Raw genomic sequence first — 19,968 nt, 5'->3', positions numbered from 1 at the left:
ATCAAAAAAAATGAGAAAAAGGAAATTAAGGTAGAAACTATTTAATTCTATCAAACCTACATTCCTTGACAATTTCAGGCCCTAGAATGCTTTAAAAGTAAAGCTAAATATTTGCCATCAATGATATTGGTGTGCTACTTACTCAGGGACAATTTTACTCTATAGAACCACAGAAATATAAGAGCTCAATTGAAAGGGATTTTGGACATATTTTTTGCAAATAAAATTTTTTTTTTGAATCAAAAGACCTATAATCCTACCTCCAATACTTTACAACTTGTGAACCTCTCTGGAACTCAATTAGCTCATCCATAAAATGATGAGAATAGACTAAATGGCCTCTGAGGTTCCCCTCTATGGTCCTAGGATCCTAGATGAAAACGCTCATTTTACAGAAAAGGAAAATGGAAGTCAGGGTATCAAAATAAGTACAAAGTTTGGTGATATACTCAGGTCTCTTGCTTGCTAGCTGATTGTTCTTTTTGCTAGAAAAACTGTGTCTGAAAAGTTAATCAAGTTATTCTTTAAAGGACTTTAAACATCTAAAGTGAACTTTCTATGCCTACTAGCAAAGATGTTCTCTTCATCTAAGTATGTAGATAATTCAAATTCCTGTCCTCTTTAATTATGTTGTCAAGGCCAATAACAGTCCTAATATTTCAGAAAATCCAAGTCCATACCAACATATTAAAAATGTTCCTAAAAAGTGCTTACTGTGAATTGTCTTCATTATGTATCCTTTTTAATTCCCTGATATGTAGATTTCTAACTCTCTCTAGCCTTTCCAGCTCGGCTTGGATCTCTGCTTCCTCCTGAAATGAAATTAAAAGGAAAAGTAACTTAGAACTCTGAGTTTTTTTTATTTTCACAGTCTTTAAAAAAATGCAACCACAGATATTTATTTTACTTTATATGATATAAGCCAACAATCTGTTTGGCACAGAGGAAAAAAAAATATTTAATTTAAATTAAAATAATTTAATTTTAAACCTCCAGGGAGAAAAAATCTGGGCAATTTTTATAAAGACTAAAAATGGAAATTCAGTCAATGAGGTTAGGCTTAGGACCTTATTTGATGACAATTCTATCAAATAATCAATGGCAAAAAAAATGGGAACCAAAATATTAAATTACAAATTAACTTTCATTACAAGCAACAGCAGACTACACAAGTACACCTGTGAACAGCTGGATATTAGATACTGAAAGTGAATTATCACATAAGTCATCAATAGAATAAGTACATAAAATCTGTTATATTCAAGGAATGATATGAAACCCATTTTCTAGCTCTCTTTGCTCAGGATAGAATCTGTTGCCATTTTTTTAAAACAATGAAAGGATTATGACAATTTAAAAACCAATGTGCTTCCCTTGAATATTTGATTTTTATCTTAGGAGACCCTAATAGCAATTAATAAGAGTTTACGTCAAATTAATATTTACTTCCTGACAACCACTAAACTTTAGATTACTTCTCAAAAGGGACTGTGGACTGGAAATTCAAACACTAACATGAATTCAGAATATAAAAGGGAAAGGAAGGCATTTTGTTAAGCTTCTAAAATATGTCTTTGCAGCTCTGTGAAACTAATAATGGAATACACAAGCATGGGACAACCCTTACCTTTTTAAGATGACCTAATCTAAGTTTGAAGATTTCTTCCTGTTCATGATATTCAGCTAATGTTAACCTGGGAAAATAAAAAAATAGATTTCAAATCAAGTGATTGCCTGTAATTATAAAAAATATTGCACCTGTTTACCTGAAAGCAGCAAAATGTACAGCAAAACATACTTAGTTGTGAATAAAATGTAATCAAAGGAAGGATTATCAAGCACTTCAGAGAGTGCATGGAAGAAAATGTGTAATTTGGAGGTTCAATTTTCAAGTAAAAAAGTCTGATTTCACAGTAAATAAAAATTACGTGGAAAAGTTTCTTGGATCATATGCAATATCTATGTCTATCATGCCATTTTGTTAGAACTAAAGAATGACACCAAATAGGCAACTTCTAGAAATTAAAAACCTAAAAAAATTTCAATATGAGCAATAAATTCCAAAAATTCTGAGCAACTTATTCAACTCTGGTAATACATATAAAATTTCTTAAAAGGGATTAATACAGACTAAGCTCTCTTAACATTACAATTTACCCCTTCTAAAATGAGTTCAACCCTATTCCTCATTAAATCCACTTTCTATGATTCTAAAACAACCACCAAATCAAAGTGTTTTTAGTTAGGTTCTCAAATGGCAAACTTTCACATTATGGAAATGAGTAAATTAAAAGACAGTAGTAACATTTCTCTGTTCAGTCCCACAAAATCTCACTAATCTAAAGCCATCGAAAGGAGGAAGGGTTAAGCAGGAGGAAGAGTTAAGGAGCATAGTAGGAGGAAGCAGTATAGCTGAGCTTTACTCCATAAAACTCCTCCAAATAGGCCCAGGAATGCACCTGGTCAAATTCTGATGTTGAAATCCAGCTCAAGTCAGCATAAGGAGACAGCAAAGTCTGCACTGGAGATGAGATGAGATCTTGTTGTTCTTAGAGCAATCAAGAGCTCAGGGAGAGTTAAGCACCAAGGCAAAAGGGTACCTCTACACTCATAGCATTCAGGAAATGGTGCTAATTTATCAGTCAATAAACATTTATTAAGCACCTATAAATATGCCAGGCATTATGCTAAGCACTGGGGGATACAAGAACAAATATTTTGAAAAAGGAAATCTTTACTCTCGAGGAACTTATAATGTAATAGGGGAAGACAATACATAAAAGAAATCTGAAAAATGGTAGTGAGGAAAAAAGGTAACCAGCTCAAGGATTGAAGAAGTTCAAAATCCAAAAGAATTCAAAGTGTGGTCAGGCAGGAAATAAGCCACTAGCTTTTTTTCACATTATCTAATTCCAAGTTACAGATGAAGGGGATCTGTACCCAGGGGAGGCATCCCAAATAGAGAGATGAGATGGAGTGGTATAGCAAAAAAGGAGAAACTTCAGAAGCAAGTATCAGTGGAGAGAATCTTAGCCTCAGGAGCAGTTCAAGGTCTCAGTTCCAGCATCCAGTTCAACTTGCAAAGAAAATAACCAGGGCCTAAATAACCAAGAAATAAACCAGACAAAAGGAGAGTCTATAATTCTGTAACTCTGAACCAAGTTTTTCATTTGGTTGATATAGGATGAGACTAGTAACATTCTACTGTTGCTCAGACCCAAACCCCTACACATGGAGAGAGCGAAATGTGTAAATTAACAGTTTTTCCCTGAATTAGACCACTCTAGGAGCACTGAAAATTTGCAGGTCCCTAGCCTGTTCTTGAAATCCTAGAATAATAACATTCAATGCTCTAAGAAAGTATTAATAGGATCAAACCAGATACAATCAAAACCTCAGAGAAAAATAGACCTGAGGGGACAAGTTCTATTAGAATTTCCAGAAAAAAAGATAAAACATGAGTTTGGGGTTTTTTTTTTTAAAGTTATTACAAAGGAAATGAGATTGTTTATAGACAAAAAAAATTGTAAAAAAAAAAGATATGGAAGAAAGAATTGAAAAAGCAATTAACAGTACAAGAGGTGCAAACTATACCCAAGTAAGCAACTTCCTGAAAATTAGAATAGACCAACCAGAAGCCAATGACTGGGGGCAGCTAGGTGGCGAAGTTGATAGAGCACGGGCCCTGGAGTCAGGAGTACCTGAGTTCCCATCTGGCCTCAGACACTTAATAATTACCTAGCCATGTGGCCTTGGGCAAGACACTTAACCCCATTGCTTTGCAAAAAACAAACAAACAAAAATTAAAAAAAATATAGAAGCCAAAGACTCCATGAGACAAAAAGACTTATTTAAAAAAGTCAAAGTCTTTTATTAAAAAAAAACACAACAATCTGGCTTCAGACACTGAATAATTAATTACCTAGCCATGTGGCCTTGAGCAAGCCACTTAACCCCACTGCCTTGGAAAAAAAAAGAACACATAAAGCAAAAATCAATGACCCAGAAAAATAGATAAGGGAGAGATATTGTAAGAATCATTGTACTATCTGAATGCCATGATAAAAAAAAGGGCTAAAGTATCTTAAACAAAACAAATAAAAAACACAAACTGCCCAGATCTCTTAGAAGCAGAGGCAAAATGGAAACAGAATCTACCAATCATCTCCTCAAAGAAATTCCAAATTAAAAACTCCTGGAATATCTCAGCCAAATTCCAAGTCTTCCAAGAAATAATAGTTCCAGCAGTCGAAAAGAAAGAATTCAAGTACCAAGAAGCCAGAGTCAGGATTACACATAATTTAACATCCAGTCACCATAAAACAAGAGTAAATAGCTTGGGATATCATGTTCTAGACTGCAAAGAACACTTACAACCAATAATAACTTCTAGCAAAACTGAGTATTATGCTACAAGAGGGAAAAATTAACCTTTAATGAAATAAAGAACTTCCAAGAATTCCTGAGGAAAAGACCAGTCACACAGGAACTCTGAAGTTGAAGAGATACACACACAAAAAAAGAAAACATGAATGAATAAAGGACTAAACAAGGATAAACTTCTTATATCCTAACATGAAGAAATAATACATGTTTTCTCTCTGAAACTTAATCAGCAGCAGGGGTCAAAAAGCAATTCTAATTAGTTAGAATCAGGAATAGTTATGTAATATCTTGATGATCTTAAGAAAATAAAAGGGAAGGGAAAGGAAGGTTAAAGAAAATTATCTCATATAATCAAGATGCGAAAGTAAATAGTAATACAAACAAGAATAGGAGGCAGGGGTTAGGGGAAGTGGAAGACATTTGAATTTCATTCTATAACTGATCAAAAGAAAGAAGAGCACTCACAGAGTTGGATAAAGAAATATATTTCATTTAACAGGGAAATAGAAAGGGAGTTAGGGGATGGAAGGGATCAGAATTAAGATTAAGGCATCATATTAAGAAAGGGACAAGTCTAATGCAAAACAAATTCTGTATAAAAAAGTATTTTAAAGTTCAGGTGTTTTTTTTTTTGGCAAGTAACCAGAAACTGAAAAGGTGCCCATAAACTGGACAATGGCTGAACAAGTTATGGGATATGTGGAATAATATTATCCTATAGGAAATGATGAAGGGGATGACTTCAGATAAACTGGGGAAGACTATAAACTAAGTACAATGTGGTTGGCACAACTAAGAGAACAATTTGAACAATAACAACCGCATGGTAAAGGCATTTCTAAAGAATTAGGAACTCTTATAAACACAAACATAACCAATTCCAGAACTGATGACTGCTAATACTAATTATAATACTAATACTAATAATAACTAATACTGCTAATTTCCTGATAGAGAGGTGAAGGATTCAAGAGTATAGAATGAGATACACCTATTTTTATATATGGTCAATGTGTAAATTTGCAGGTTTATAAGGGTTTTGTTTTTATTTCATCCTCCATTGGGGAGAAAAGGCAGATTTTTTTCTGATTGAAAATATAATTTCTAAAAAGGGTTTCACCCCTTCATATGTGATGTCCATGTATATAAGAGAGTCAGAGAGATATGTAAAGTGTGTGATAAACACAAAGACACAGCCTAGGAAGTAAGAATTTGTTATTTTACAAAATACTACTGAGAAAATTGTAAAGAAGTCTGGCAGTTTTAGATCACAATAGATCACACCATATAAGGTAAGCATCAAATAAACTTGAGACTCAGACTCACTGTTGTGTGTGGGAATACTGTGAACACCTGTTGCTCAAGGACACCAGGTGATGAAGGTTCAGAGTATTCCCACACACGACAGTCTCTAACATTAGAAAAGGGAAATATCACAAACAAATTAGAACAAAAAAAGAAATCCTCATCAAAACTAGAAACAAGCGATCATGCTCAAACAAGGTATAATAAGGATCACAGAAGATAAAATAAGACAACTTCGATTATATATATTTTCTTCAAAATTTGCACAAACAAAATCAATATAGTCAAAATTTAAAGAGAAATAGGTAGCAGGAAAAAATTTTACAGTAAGTTTCTCTGATAAAAGTGCCCTGCCCAAGATATAGAAGGGATTTGTTTAAATTAATAAAAATAAGAGTAATTCTCCAAAAGATATTTAAATCAACTATGAATTTCTGTCTCACATATATAAAATTGACAAAGATGACAAAAAAAGGAAAATGACATTTGTTGTAGTGACTAAAAGGGGGAAAAAAAGATTATTAAAACATTATTGGTAGAGCGAGCTGTGTTAGTCACTCTGGAAAACAATTTGGCCAAGTCTGCATATCTTTTGACCTAGAGATATTTCCACTACTAGGTGGTTTATGCTACCAAAGAAACAGAAAATGGATCTATATGTAAAAAGAAAAAAAAAATTAAAGCAGCTCTTTCTGCAAACTAAATACAAAAGGAAACAATAATTCCTCAAAATGGTGGCCTGAGCTGAATACCAATTAATGTCCTGGAACTAGGAAAATAGTTAATGTTTTTTATGCTAGTCTTGAACCAGCAAGTCCTATGAATCAAAATTTAACAATTTAAAATTAAAAAACTGGAAATAAAATATTGTAGAGAGGTTCTACATCACAAAACAGAGAAGTCACCAAGGGAAAAAAAATCATTAATGTGGAAAGCATACAACCTTGGTTCAGTCTTAGAAGACTAAATAAATTGTGGTATATGAATCTAAAGGAATATTATTTCTGTATCCATTAAAAATGACAAAGTTTTAATGGAAAATGGTGAGAGAAATATGAAGTGATGAAGAGTTATAAGAACCGAATTAGAAACCTACTAATATAATAATATCATACAAAAAAACAAGTACAAAAGACTTGAGAACTCTGATCAATACAGACAAACCAAGGTTCCATAAAGTCAAAGATGAAACATGTAGCCCATACCTTTGTGGTGTGGTGGGTTAATATTACACATTTTTGGACACGACCAATATGAGAATTTGTTTTATTTAACTACACATATTTGTTATGAGGGTTTAACTTTCCTTTTTTAGTTTTGTTCAATGGTGGGGTAGTATAGAAGATGGGAGAGATTTAAAAATAAATACTAATGAGACTGAATATTAGAACACAAATTAATTTTTATCAAGCTAATAGGATAAACAATTATAAATGAAGCTTATGCTGGAAAGTGGCAAAACCAAAAACTGAGTAAGGATTTCTTTGCCACAGGAATAAACAAGGAAAGAATATACTGATTTATGGTGGCAATTTACTGAGAAGTAGAGGAAAAATTGGGAAGAGTAATGAAAGTAGTGCAAGAAAATCATGACAGATAGTCATAACAGCAGTTAAGTGACACAGCGGATAGAGCAACAGCCCTGGAGTCAGGAGGACCTGAGTTTAAATTGAGTCTCAAACACTTAATACTTTCTTAGCTATGTGACCTTGGGCAAGTCACTTAACCCCATTGCCTTGCAACAATTTTTTAAAAAAGTCAAAAGTTTGGGAAAGGAGGCACAAAAAATTAAAATATACCAAATAGTAAAGGAGGCAAAAAATCCAATGAGGAGAGGAATGCCTTGAAAAGCAAAAGTGGAAAAATGTAAAAAGACATTACCAAAGTTTACTGAAGAGAAGAACTCTTTAAAAAGCAGAATTGGCCAAATGAAAAAAGAGGTACCAAAAAATTCATTGAAGGAAAGAACTCTTTAAAAAGAATTGGTTAAATGGAAAAGGAGGCACAAAAGCTCACTGAAGAAAATAATTCCTTAAAAATTAGAATTGGAAAAGAAAAAAAATTAGAATCAGGCAAGTGGAAACTAATGACTTTATGAGACATCAAGAAACACTAAAACAAAATTTAAAAAATGAAAAATAGAAAATGTGAAATATCTCATTGGAAAAACAAAAGACCTAAAAAATGAGATAATTTAAAAAGTACTGGACTACCTGAAAACCATGATCAAAAAGAACCTAGACATTGTTCAAGAAATTATCAAGGAAAACTGCTCTGATATTCTAAAACTAGAGAATAAAATAAATAATTATTGAAAGAATTCACTGATCATCTCCTGAAAGAGATTCCAAAATGAAAATTTCCAGGAATATTATAGCCAAATTTCTGGGTTCACAGATCTACAAGAGAATATTGGAAGTAGTCAGAAAGAATAAGTCAAATATTGTGGAGCCAGTCAAGAAAACAAAATACATGACTCAAGAGATAAGGTAAATAGTTAAGAGAAATCATAAGGATTTTCTATTTTTACCATGACTCAATCTCCATTCTACTTCAGTTACACCTAAGAACAGTCTTAGCTTTAATGAATAAATACTCTACTTCCATGATTAAAAATTCTGAACTAATCACAATCCCATTCTATCTTTCCTGATGCCTTACTCTTAACTCTTAAACTAGTTATTCATAACTTCTATGGCATATACTCTTCAGGTTCTTACCCAGGTCATCATACTTATTCTGGCTACACTTTCCTCTCTTCCCAATCTTGACCCTTGAGTCCAACTTTAAACTACAGATTTCTCTCTTCTTGAGTTCCTTGCTCATCCTCTACTCTTGAATTCCTACCTCCTTTTTCTTTTCCTGATCTCTAGAGCTGTTAGCACCTTACTTTTCAAGGATACCTTGCATCTGGTTTACTTATGTCTTGCATGTACCTACAGTTCATAAAAGTAACTGACAAATCACTGACAATAAAAAAAATGACTGACAAGATATTACATATTACTACCTTTTGATACATCTTAATAAAAATTAATTCTTGTATGAATTGAGCCAATCAAGATGAAAAAAGTTTGCTCTTATGATGAAGCTTCTTCATTTCTAAAACCTCCCCAAAGACAGTATGAATTAAGTAGTTATTTTAGCTCCGAAGGCACACAATTCATAAACATTTAACATACGTTTCATTTTCAGCTCCGTTGGTCTTGCTTTTGCGTTGTTTTTGCTCATTGTTTGCTGGAGGGGTCTGTCCCATGGCAGGAGGTTTTCTCTTTGCTAACATTTTTCTTTGTCTCTCTATCTCTTCCCTCTGAGAGTTTATTCTTTCCTGTTGCCTGGAGATTCAAACAAAAAGGTTTAAGTTTCACTAACAAATTTATAAAAAAGAAATCATATTTCTTTCAGATTTTAGGGGGGGGAATCATTCTCTAAAAATACAATGATAAGATTTCTAACATCTCTTAAAAACTTCAGTGACTTACAGCAGAAAATGTTTTCATTTCAGTATACTAAAAACAATGATTTAATGCATTTAAAAAAGAAATGAGATCTAGTTTACGACATTCAGAGTAAAAAATTAACTCTAGCAAGCATAAATTAAAGGAGGTAACAATCCCATTGAGAGGCAGCAATGTTATAGTAGATTAACTTTGGAATTAAAGCCTACTTCTAAAATATACATATCTGTTATTTTTATCCAAATGTTCCACAATTATTTGAGATGAGTCATTTGAATGGCAAGATAATGATGAGGTTCTAAGTATTTTGTAACAGGAAAAAAAATTGCCTTTTTCATTACTTTTAGTCATGTGGAATCTATAACATACATTCTATTTAGAAATGAACGTTTTTAACAAAAACATCACTGTTTAATTTACTAATTGGTCAAAGAACATGAACAAATACTTCTCAAAAGAAGATTCATAAGCCATTAACAATCATGTAAAACAAAGGTTCAAATCAAAATCACTTAGCAAAGAGAAATGCAAACCAAAACAATTCTGAGGTTTTACTTCATAATCCAACAAATGGACAAAAATGAAAAAACATAGGAACAGTTAGTGTTGGAGAGGTCTGAGTTGTGATGAGATTGACTGCTGGGATAAATGTGAATTAGTGCAATCACTTTGAAATACAATGTGGAATTACGCAAATAAAGAGACTAAATTAGTCTTATTCTTTAACCCAGTTAATCTACCATGAGTTTTTTTGTTTGTTTGCTTTTAGATTTTTGCAGGGCTAATGGGGTTAAGTGGCTTGCCCATGGCCACACTGCTAGATAATTATTAAGTGTCTGAGGCCGGATTTGAACTTGGATACTCCTGACTCCAGGGCCAGTGCTCTATCCATTGCGCCACCTACCCACCTCTACTGTGCCACCTAGCCACCCCTACCCATGAGTTTTAACCCCAAAGAGGTCAATGATAATGAGAGCATCCATAGTATATAGCTAATATGTTGGTGACATCATTTTGTGGTAACAAAGAATTGAAAACAAAGTAGATGCTCATCAACTGAAGAATGGCTAAATAATTTATAGCATATGAATGTAATGAAATATCTGTGCTATAATGACAAATAATATAGAACTTCAGAAGAGTAAACAGAGCCAAGAAAACAATATTCATAATTACTACAATTTTGTAAAAAGAAAATAAGCACCACCACCAAACAACCAAAATAATGTTGTAAAATAACAAAGAACAAGTGAGGCCCCAGAGAAGAGATATGAGAAAATATCTCCTTCCACAACTCTGTAAAGGTGGAGTTGTCCAATTGTGGAACAATACATGTATTTTCAGGGTTTGTTTGGGTTTTTTTGGTAAAAATATACTGATTAGTCTTACTCATAGATTTTCTTCTCTTAAAAAAATCACTTGTTACAATAGTTTTCTAGGAAGTAGAAAGAAGCAAAGGTTACAGAGAAATTTGGGTAATTCAAAACCAAAAAGCTTTGATAAAAATTTATTTAGCAATAAAATATTTTTAACAATTATTTAGCCTGCTTGTGCTTGATCTAATTAGAAATTTATACAGGATTTTGCAGTTAAAGAGAACTTTTATGTTTTTCCTTCCTCATTCCCCCCCAAGTTTTCTTCTTTTAGCTAAGACATTAAAGATTTTTTAAAAATCTACAATGATCTAGTATTCGTGAGAAGACAGAAAATCCAAAGTAGGACAAATGTTTTATAACCACTCTTATATGTGTCAAGGATATAAAAAAGAACAAAAAGATTGTCCCCTTCCTCAAAGAGCTCATGAGATAACAAGCAAAGATGAAAAAACAAATTACATACAGAGTTAAAAAAAAAGTAAAATCAGAAAAACACTAAAATTAAGATAACAGAAAGGTTTTCCATAGAAGATGGAATTTTAGTTGGAACTTAAAAGCCCAAAGGTAGAGAAGAGCAGGGTATGGAGGGGAGTAAAAGAAAATACCCTGAGCTGAGAGAGAATATCTTGTTTGTGGAATAGAAAGGAGTCAAGTATCACTGTACAGGAGAGAGTATGGAGTGTGTAATAAGTAGGAGGGGATAAAAGGTTTTTGAATGCTAAACTCAAGATTTTATATTTAAATCTAGTGGTGATAGCAAGTCACTGAAGATGATACATTCAGACTTTTGCTTTAGCTTTAGGAAACTCACTTTAGTGGCTGCTGGAGGAAGGACTGCACTAGCAAATAGACCCATATAATAGTTATTACAGTATTCTAGAAGTGAGGTGATGGAATTCAAAGTAGTGGCAGTGTTATAGGAAAGACTGTAGCCAAGAGATTTGCAAAGGTGAAATCAACAGGCTGTTGGCAAGATTGGCTATAGTAGGTGAGAGATATTGAGGAGTCCAGGATGATTCCGAGATTGTGAGCATGAAAAGCTTGGGAGACTGTTGCCCTCTTTGGAGGATAAGGGAGGGGAGAGTTTAAGGGAAAAGATAAGGGGTTCTGTTTTGAACATGTTTAGAGATCAAGATGTCTACTAAACATTCAATTTGAGATCTGAAAGGTAGTTAAAGATGTGAGACTGAAGGTTAGAAGAGGTAAAGGCAGGATAGGAAGATTGAGAATTATCACCATAGAGATAATAACATAGAGATAGTATTCATGGGAGCTGCTAAGATTACCATGTGAAGTACTATGGAAGGAAAAGTATTCAAGATAGAACTCTGTAGGACAATTACAGTTAGAGGACATGAGCTGGATAAGCATCTAGTGGAGGAAAAACTAGACAAGAGAGTATGAAAGAAGAAAAGGTGAGCAATAGGGTCAAAGGCTACAGAAAGATCAAAGAGAATAAGGAGACTGAGAAAAAGTCATCTCTTCTCAAGTAATTCTAAACCCTCTACAAACTAGTTTTCAATTTCATCATTAGACTGAAACTGCTCTGTTCAATATCATTAATAACCTCTTAATTGCCAAATACAACAACATTTTCTGAATTTTTATCCTTCTTTAAAGAACCACTGACAATGTTGTTAAATCCCTTCAGGTTACTTTCTTCTCTCAAGTCTTCACAACATTGCCATCTCAATTTTCCTCCTCCATCCTGTCTGACCCTCCTTTGCTTGTTCTTCATGCAGATAACAAGTACAAACCATAAGTGTCTTACAAGGCTCAGTCAGAGGCCCTCTATTTTTATTGTCAATACTATTTTGCTAAGTGATCACCTAACTTCACATTGATTCACTTATCCTTTTTATGCAACTACTTCTCAGGTCCATATATCTAATATTAACTTCTCTTATGAACAGTAGTTTTGCATTACAAATATCCCTTTGGACATATCAAAGTAGTTATAACATAATCACCTCAAATTCATTATGTCCAAAATAGAATTCATTTTATTTCTAACCAAATCCTCCCTTCTTTCTTACTTTTCCATTACTTTTGAAGGGCACCAACAATCCTTCCCTCATCATCCATTTTAAAATTTTTTTTATTTCTTTAAGGCAATGGGGTTAAGTGGCTTGCCCAAAGTCACACAGCTAAGCAATTATTATCTGAGGCTGGATTTGAACACAGGTCCTCCTGACTCTAGAGCTGGTGCTCTATCCACTGTGCCATCTAGCTTAGCTACCCCTACATCACCCACTTTCGATTTCTCCTCCGTCAGGTTTATATATTCAGTATAATTGTGTGTTTCCTATCTTTACAATACCTCTCATATATATCCCCTTCTATTCACTTACACAACCACCACCCTGAATCCAGCTCTCATCACCTCATACCTTGACTATTAGTATAACCTGCTGGTTTGTCTCCCTGTTTCAAGTTTCTCCCTACTCTATCTTCCACTCAGGTGCCAAAATGTCATGGTTTGTGCAGGTCTGACCATGCCAGTCCATTCTATCAAAATCAGTAGCTATTACTCCCATAAAAAAAGTTAAAATCTTTTAACTTTCAAACTTTTTCACAAATTAGGCCTTTTCTATCTTTCCAATGACCCTGGCCCACTTGCTATTCCTCATACAAGGCATACAAACTCCCAAATCTATACATTTTTACTGATTTTTTTCCTTCTCTTCCTGGCTTTTTAGACTTGTCAAAACCGCCTTCTGTAAGAAATTTAAACTTTCATGTCTGCTCATTGATTTCAAATTTATCTTGTCTATATCTTACATGTACATAGTTGTTTGCATACTATTCCCCCCCCCCCATTAGAATGGGAGTTTCTTTTTACTTTTTACTTTACTTTTACTTTTCTTTGAATCCCTACTGCTTAGAATTCTCTGGCACAGAATAGGTGCTTACTTCAATAATTGAATGATCTGACTCCAAAGAACCCAGATCCCCCAGAAACATTCAAATAAAATTCTAAAAAAATGCACAAGAAACAGTGTTTAAAAAAACAAACAAACAAGAAAACCTCAAAGTAAAATGGCACCAAATATCTATGCTTTTCCCAGGATTTGCATTAGGAGACTGACAAAAGGTTTTGGATACCCTAAGTGAAGATAACCACAAGGGGAGGAGCTACAGTCTCTCTGTCAGAGACACAACAGAAATCACAAAATAAAGCCCAACAGGGCAGGAAAGAGAAAAGGTCAATATAGTACACAGACAGAGCAAGACGCAGAGCTAACAAAACCTTTATTATTACAGGATGCTTGCAGGGTGAGTAATTATGATTGGAACCTGTTTGGAAAGACTGTTTAAGACACAGAAGTAGGGTTTTATTTTAGCCATTATATTTACAATAGCAGAAACAATGGGATTCAGACTATAGTGAAGACAGAACATGGGCCTGGACCATCCTACTTAAAAGAGTATGGAAGGAACTCTGACAAAGTTAGAATCTAGAAACTAAGCTTGGACACAAAAGTAAACAGGATGGAATATATTCTGCAATTGGAGATAAAAACCTTACATGAAGTATAATCTGTCTATTTGTCCAAATAGACTAATTCCTCTGAGAGAGTGTTATGCAGGGGCAAAATTCTGCTTCAGAGGAAGGAAAATCAGAAAAGGAAATGAAAATTATGAGAACAAGAGGTAGAACTGAACCACAAAATTCAGAGACACAAGGATATTTCTCCTATAGGGCATATTTTCATTACCTTCCCAAAGCAAATGTGGCCTCTATTCACTGTTCCTCTAAAATTGTTTGTAATATGTTCTTCTTCAATATAACCCATTCATCCATTTGGAATTTATCTGGGTATAGAAAGCAAACTGAGACCACATTAGCTACCTCTGTTCAGTAGGGTTCATCTGAAGTTTACTAGAGTTTGCTCTAGTCACCTCTTTAAACTATGAACAAATTCTTGTATTTCTGGTATTTCCTGATAGGTTCTGAAATTGCCTTCCATATATGAAGCAAATTAAATATTCATGATCACAGTGACAAAAGTTAACCATTTGCCTATCTTTCTTCTCGTACTTTTTTAAACTCTTTTTCTCTGTCCCTTTGTTATAGAAGATAGTGGTGAAAGAGGACTCTGTTTAACACAAGTGATTTATAATTGATCTGTTTCTGCATTGCCATCCTTCTCTTTTCTTCACCTCACCAAAAAGATAGGATTTTGTTGTTTTTCCTCTTTTGCCTCTGTCCTCTGATCCCATTACTAATCCCTCAGCAATCTTAGCATCCTTATGTGATAACCACCTATTTTCCAATTGGGTCCAAATTATTTCAAAGCCAAACTGTATATTGAACCTTTTCCAATTAAATTCAGATGAAAGAGGTTAACATGGTGCCTGTTCTTCCCACTTCCCCATCACAACATATTTCTCCATTTTCCATCTAGTATACACTTATTATGAGAGTAAGATTCTTTCCCTTCCTCTTGCTTTCCTTCGTAATAGAATTTCTTGTTTCTTCAATTAAGATCCTCAAAATGAAATGAAACCATATTCAGGACCCTGTTAATGTTACATAACTCCCTTCATAAAACTTGAAGGCATTTAAGAGAAGTTTACTTTTTTTTATCTATTTGGTTATATCCCTCCAAAGCTCAGATGTATTTAACTTTCTAATTTTCCTCTGAATTCTCTATTTTTCATTAAAATGTCTAAGCTGCTGTAGTCTTTTAATCAGAAATGAAAATCTTCTATTCTATGATAACTGTATTTTTTTCCCACAGATAAGTTCATTCTCAGTTTTAAAGGTTATTTGTTTTTTGGTTACAACCTTTTATTGTTTGTCTATTACATATTCCAAGCACTCTATTCCTTTAGAGGTAGATGCAATATTTTGTGTGATCTTTACATTCACTTTTTGATATGATACTTTTTTTTTACTTGTTGGTTACTTATAGTACTAATTCTTTGACCTGGAAGCACTAATTTTGGTCCAGATATTCCTGGGAGTTGCCATTTTGGGGTTTCTTTATTTGTATTTGTTTTGTTTTTGCAGGGCAATGGGGTCAAGTGACTCGCCCAGTGTCACACAGCTAAGTATTAGGTATCTGAAGCTCCAGGATCAGTGCTCTATCCACTGACCCACCTGGCTCCCCTTTTTGGGGTTTCTTTCGGGAAGTAAATGATGGATTCTTCCTATTTTACCTTTGCCTGCTAGTTCTACAAGATCTAAGCAGTTTTCTACTATTGATTTCTTAAAGTATAGTACCAAAGCTTGGTTTTGGTCATGATTTTTAAGTAGGAGGGAAGGTCTTAAATTACCTCTCCTGGATTACTTTTCTAGGTCAATTAAAAAACTCCACTATCCAAGTCAGTTAAAAAAAAACCCTCCACTATAAATCTTGCATTTGTTGTTTTTAGAATTCTTTCAATATTTTAATTTTATTTTAATATTTCTTTCATCTCATAGAGACACTATTTTCTGATAGACTCATTATAATTTGGAGGGAGCCCAATTCTTGGGTAAACTTTTATCACCTCGAATACTTCTTCCCAGTCTTTTGATCTTATTAAAATCACATTTTGTAGCTACTGTTCTTCTAGGTACTGTTGTGCCCAAGTAATTATTTTTTCTGAAGCTCTACTTGAATTTTTTCCTTATTCTGGATTTAGCCTTTGGGCAATTCAGTCCATTCATATTTCTTCCCTATGTTTCTAGCTAAAAGATTATAAACTTGGGTCAGAGTCTCCTCCTTCTTATAATTTTGAATGCTTATAAACTTGGGTCAGGTTCTCCTCCTCATAATTTTGAATGCTGTAGAATGACTATGCTAGGTCCTGTAAGCTGTGGTTAAAACTAGATCCCACCTCCCACAAAATTCTTGCTTTTGAGCTCAATTTCCTTGTGGCTCCACTTAGACTTTCTCCTCAGTTTTTTCTCTATCTCTCTCTTATAAACTGACTCCATCCTTTCCCAAATCTCTGACAAGTCCAAACCAGATGTTGGCAAGGATACTGATGGTGAGACTGCTTTCTAGTTTTCCCCCACAACTTTTATCAAGGGAAATGTTATCCCTATCCCTAACTCATTTATGCTTTCAGGTTGTTTGTTAGTTTGGATTATCCCTTTTCTAAGCTGATCATTGATAATATACTTTTGATTACTAATTAACCAGTACCAAATGGTTTTGAAGATTACTGATACTCAGTACAGTTTGAAGTTGAAAAGTAGTATTTCCCTTCTCCTTTCTACTCTTTATTATTTCTCTTTGATATTATAGGGGCATTTAGTTTTTTTTGTTTCCTTTGCTTTAAATGAATTATTTTACCTAGTTCTTTAAAATATATAGTTTGTAGTTTAGTATAACATTAAAAGTGAATATTAATTTTGCATTGTCTTTTTTTTATTATATTGGTAGAAACCAACAATGAGCACTGGCTAATTCTCCAACGACTTAAGCTATTCTTTTTTTCTTTTTGCAAAGCATTTTGTAATTTAATTTATGTAAGAAATAAGTATGTTTTTTGGCTGATGGAATCTCAAATGATTTCTGCATTTTGTAGAAACTTTCAATTATTGCCTCTTGGGTTTTTCTTGTATTATATGAATGCTATTGATTTTTGAGGATTTGTTTTGCAATCTGTAACTCTGTCAAAGCTATTCATGGTCTTCATTAGCTTCTTTGCTGATTCCTTGGGATTTTGTAAATAAATACAAATGTCACCAGCAAACAGGGATAGTTTTGTTTCCACTGTGGTTACTTTTAAAGCCATAATTTATTTTCTTACCTTTTCCTTTAACTTGCATTACTGGAACTGATTCAAATAACAATGAAGGAGGAGACATACAAAGTGCTTACAATATTCAAAGCTTTTAACCCAGATATTTCATAGCTAGACACATAATTCAACTGGAGATCAATAATAAGAGGGCTTTTGCAGACACTAAAAAATGTATATGAATATGTTCTGTGGCAATAAAGAACTCTAAAAAAAATACAGAGAAGGAAATGGCTAAATAATCTGCAAAACATGGATGTAAATACTACATTTAAAAATTTTTTAAATAAATTTAATAAGTTAGTAAGTTAATAAATTTAATAAATTTAATAAGTTAACATTGGCAATATTTTCATTTTTATTATATTGACATGACCCAACAAGAAGCACTGAATACCTCTCAAGCTATTCAAGTTGTTTCTTATTGCTTTAAACGGTATTTTATAATTGAATATAAAAATTATTTTCTGTGTTTTGGAAGACAGATGTCCAGAAGGGTTGGTGTATTTTGTAGCCATTTGAATGGAATTCCCTCTTCCTTTTTTTTAACAATCGTTTGGAAATTGCTCTTTATTATTATATAGAAATGCTATTGATATATACAGATTTATTCTACATCTTTGCTGAATCTATTGTCTTTATTGGATTATCAAATCCAAGGGTAAAATCTGGTTGGGGCTTGTCAGAGTTTTAGGAAGGAATAATTTCAAGTTACAGTTTGTGTAAGGGAAGGAAACAAGAGAAAGAACTAAGGACAAAACCCAAATGGAGCCATTAGGAAACTGAGCCCACAACCCAGAATTCTGTGGGAAGTGAAATGTAGTTTTGGTCATTACTTAAAGGACAAAGCAAGCTCAAATCCATACCAATCAAAAGTATGAAACAGAGTTTTCAAACCTTATCCAGAAACAGACTGGAGACACAACTAAATAGAAGAAAATGCTAGACGCAATGAGGAAATTACCATGGATTGTCTCTTGCAAAAGGGAAATCCAAAATAGAGGAGAAATCTAAGTAGAGTTTCAGAGAATAGAATTACTTGAGCACAAGGATTACAACAAAACATGGAAAAATAATAGCTATAAGTCATAATTGCAAAGATTTAGAAAATGTTTACTGATTCCCTAGGACTTACTATATAATTATTATATCAGCAAACAGTAATGATTTCATCTTTTTTTACTTCATACTTTTAAGTTGTTTATTTTATTTTACAGCATAACTGGATATCTCTAATAAGAGCAAGGAATGTGCAGTTTTCTTTTGCTCTTAAATTCAAGCATTCAAGTGTAAGACCCTTGCATATGAGACTAGCTTTTGTTTTTAAGCAGTTATTTAGAAAGATCTCTCAATGTCTATATGGGCTGCTGAATGGTGCAGTGGATAGAACACTGAGCTTGGAATCAGGAAGGTTCACTGTCATGAGTTCAACTCTGGCCTCAAAAAATTATCATGTTTCTAATGTATAAGATGCACCCTTTTCTGAAAAATTCGGGGTCTAAAAACCGGGAGCATCTTATATAGTGGCTGTAAAATTTTTTACTTGCATTTCCCACTTTGTTCATGCTTGTTATCTTTCTACTCATTGTTCTGCATTTGTATATTAGATTATGTTTTGCCACATTCTGTACAGAAATGGCTCAGAAAAGATTTTTGTACAGTGCTGAAGTTAAATTACAAGAGATCCAGTTTGTGGGACAGCTAGGTGGCACACTGGATAGAGCACAGGTCCTGGAGTCAGGAGGACCTAATTAAAATCTCAGGTCTCAGACAAAAAAGAATTGCCTAGCTGTGTGACCTTGGGCAATTCAGTTAAGCCCTCTGCCTTATAAAAACTGGGGTGGGGTGGGGGGTGGGGAGGTGATCTAGGTTACAAAAGTGAATGGAAGGGGCTGCTAGGCAACAGAGTGGATAAAGCACTGGCCCTGGAGTCCCTAGTACCTGGGTTCAAATCAAGTCTCAAACACTTAATAATTAACTAGCTGTGTGGCCTTGAGCAAACCACTTAACTCCATTTACCTTGCAAAAACCTTAAAAAAAAAAAAAAAAGGAAATAGTGCTGCTGAATGTCAGTTTGGTCCTCCTCCAACTGAAAAAATGATCCGACTCTGGCTATGGGAAGAAGAAACTCTACTGAAAATGCCATGGCAGAAGGAGGCCATGAGAGGCAAGTCAGCAAAAGGGCCTGATTTAGAGAGGGAATTGAAGATACGGATTGAAGAGCAAAGAGCCACTGGACTTCCTGTGTCCACAAAGATGGTTCAGTATGAAGCAAGAAGAATTGCTGATAAAAGAAGTTACTGATTTCAAAGGAGGACATAATTGGTGCTTCAGGTTCATGAAACAGAATGGACTAAGTATGCAAACACGCAACAGACTTGCCCAAAAGATGCCTGAAAGCTATGAGCATAAGGCCCCTAAATATCATGATGAATAAAACTTGTATTCAATAAACTTATGAAATACATTTTTTTTCAAATTTCAAGCCCCCAAATAAAGGTGCATCTAATACATGGGGAAATGCTGTACTAGCTATTTTGACTATTAGAAAGTCACTTAATCCAATTTGTCCCAGTTTCTTCATCTATAAAATAAGCTAGAAAAGAAAATAGCAAACTATTGCAATATTTTTGCCAAGAAAACTTCAAATGTGATTACAAAGAGTGATTACATGTGATTACGAGTGAAACAACTAAACAATA

General features: G+C 33.8%; 1 protein-coding gene across 3 annotated transcripts in view; it reads right to left on the bottom strand.

The window, feature by feature from the left end:
• The window catches only part of TLK2 (tousled like kinase 2), a 160,552-nt gene that overhangs the window by 37,327 nt on the left and 103,257 nt on the right, over window positions 1–19,968 (bottom strand). For all 3 annotated transcript variants that reach the window (XM_074224422.1, XM_074224420.1, XM_074224421.1), the window contains 3 exons: window positions 8,874–9,026; window positions 1,628–1,694; window positions 715–812 (listed from right to left, as the gene is read on the bottom strand). In XM_074224422.1, coding sequence (XP_074080523.1) covers window positions 715–812; window positions 1,628–1,694; window positions 8,874–9,026 — 318 coding nt within the window. The remainder of the gene's footprint in view (window positions 1–714; window positions 813–1,627; window positions 1,695–8,873; window positions 9,027–19,968) is intronic.

This window comes from Macrotis lagotis, chromosome 2, assembly GCF_037893015.1.
Source record: "Macrotis lagotis isolate mMagLag1 chromosome 2, bilby.v1.9.chrom.fasta, whole genome shotgun sequence".
NCBI lineage: Eukaryota > Metazoa > Chordata > Mammalia > Peramelemorphia > Peramelidae > Macrotis > Macrotis lagotis.
Note: the sequence above shows the minus strand (reverse complement) of the source record. Positions and strands in the feature narration are given on the sequence as shown.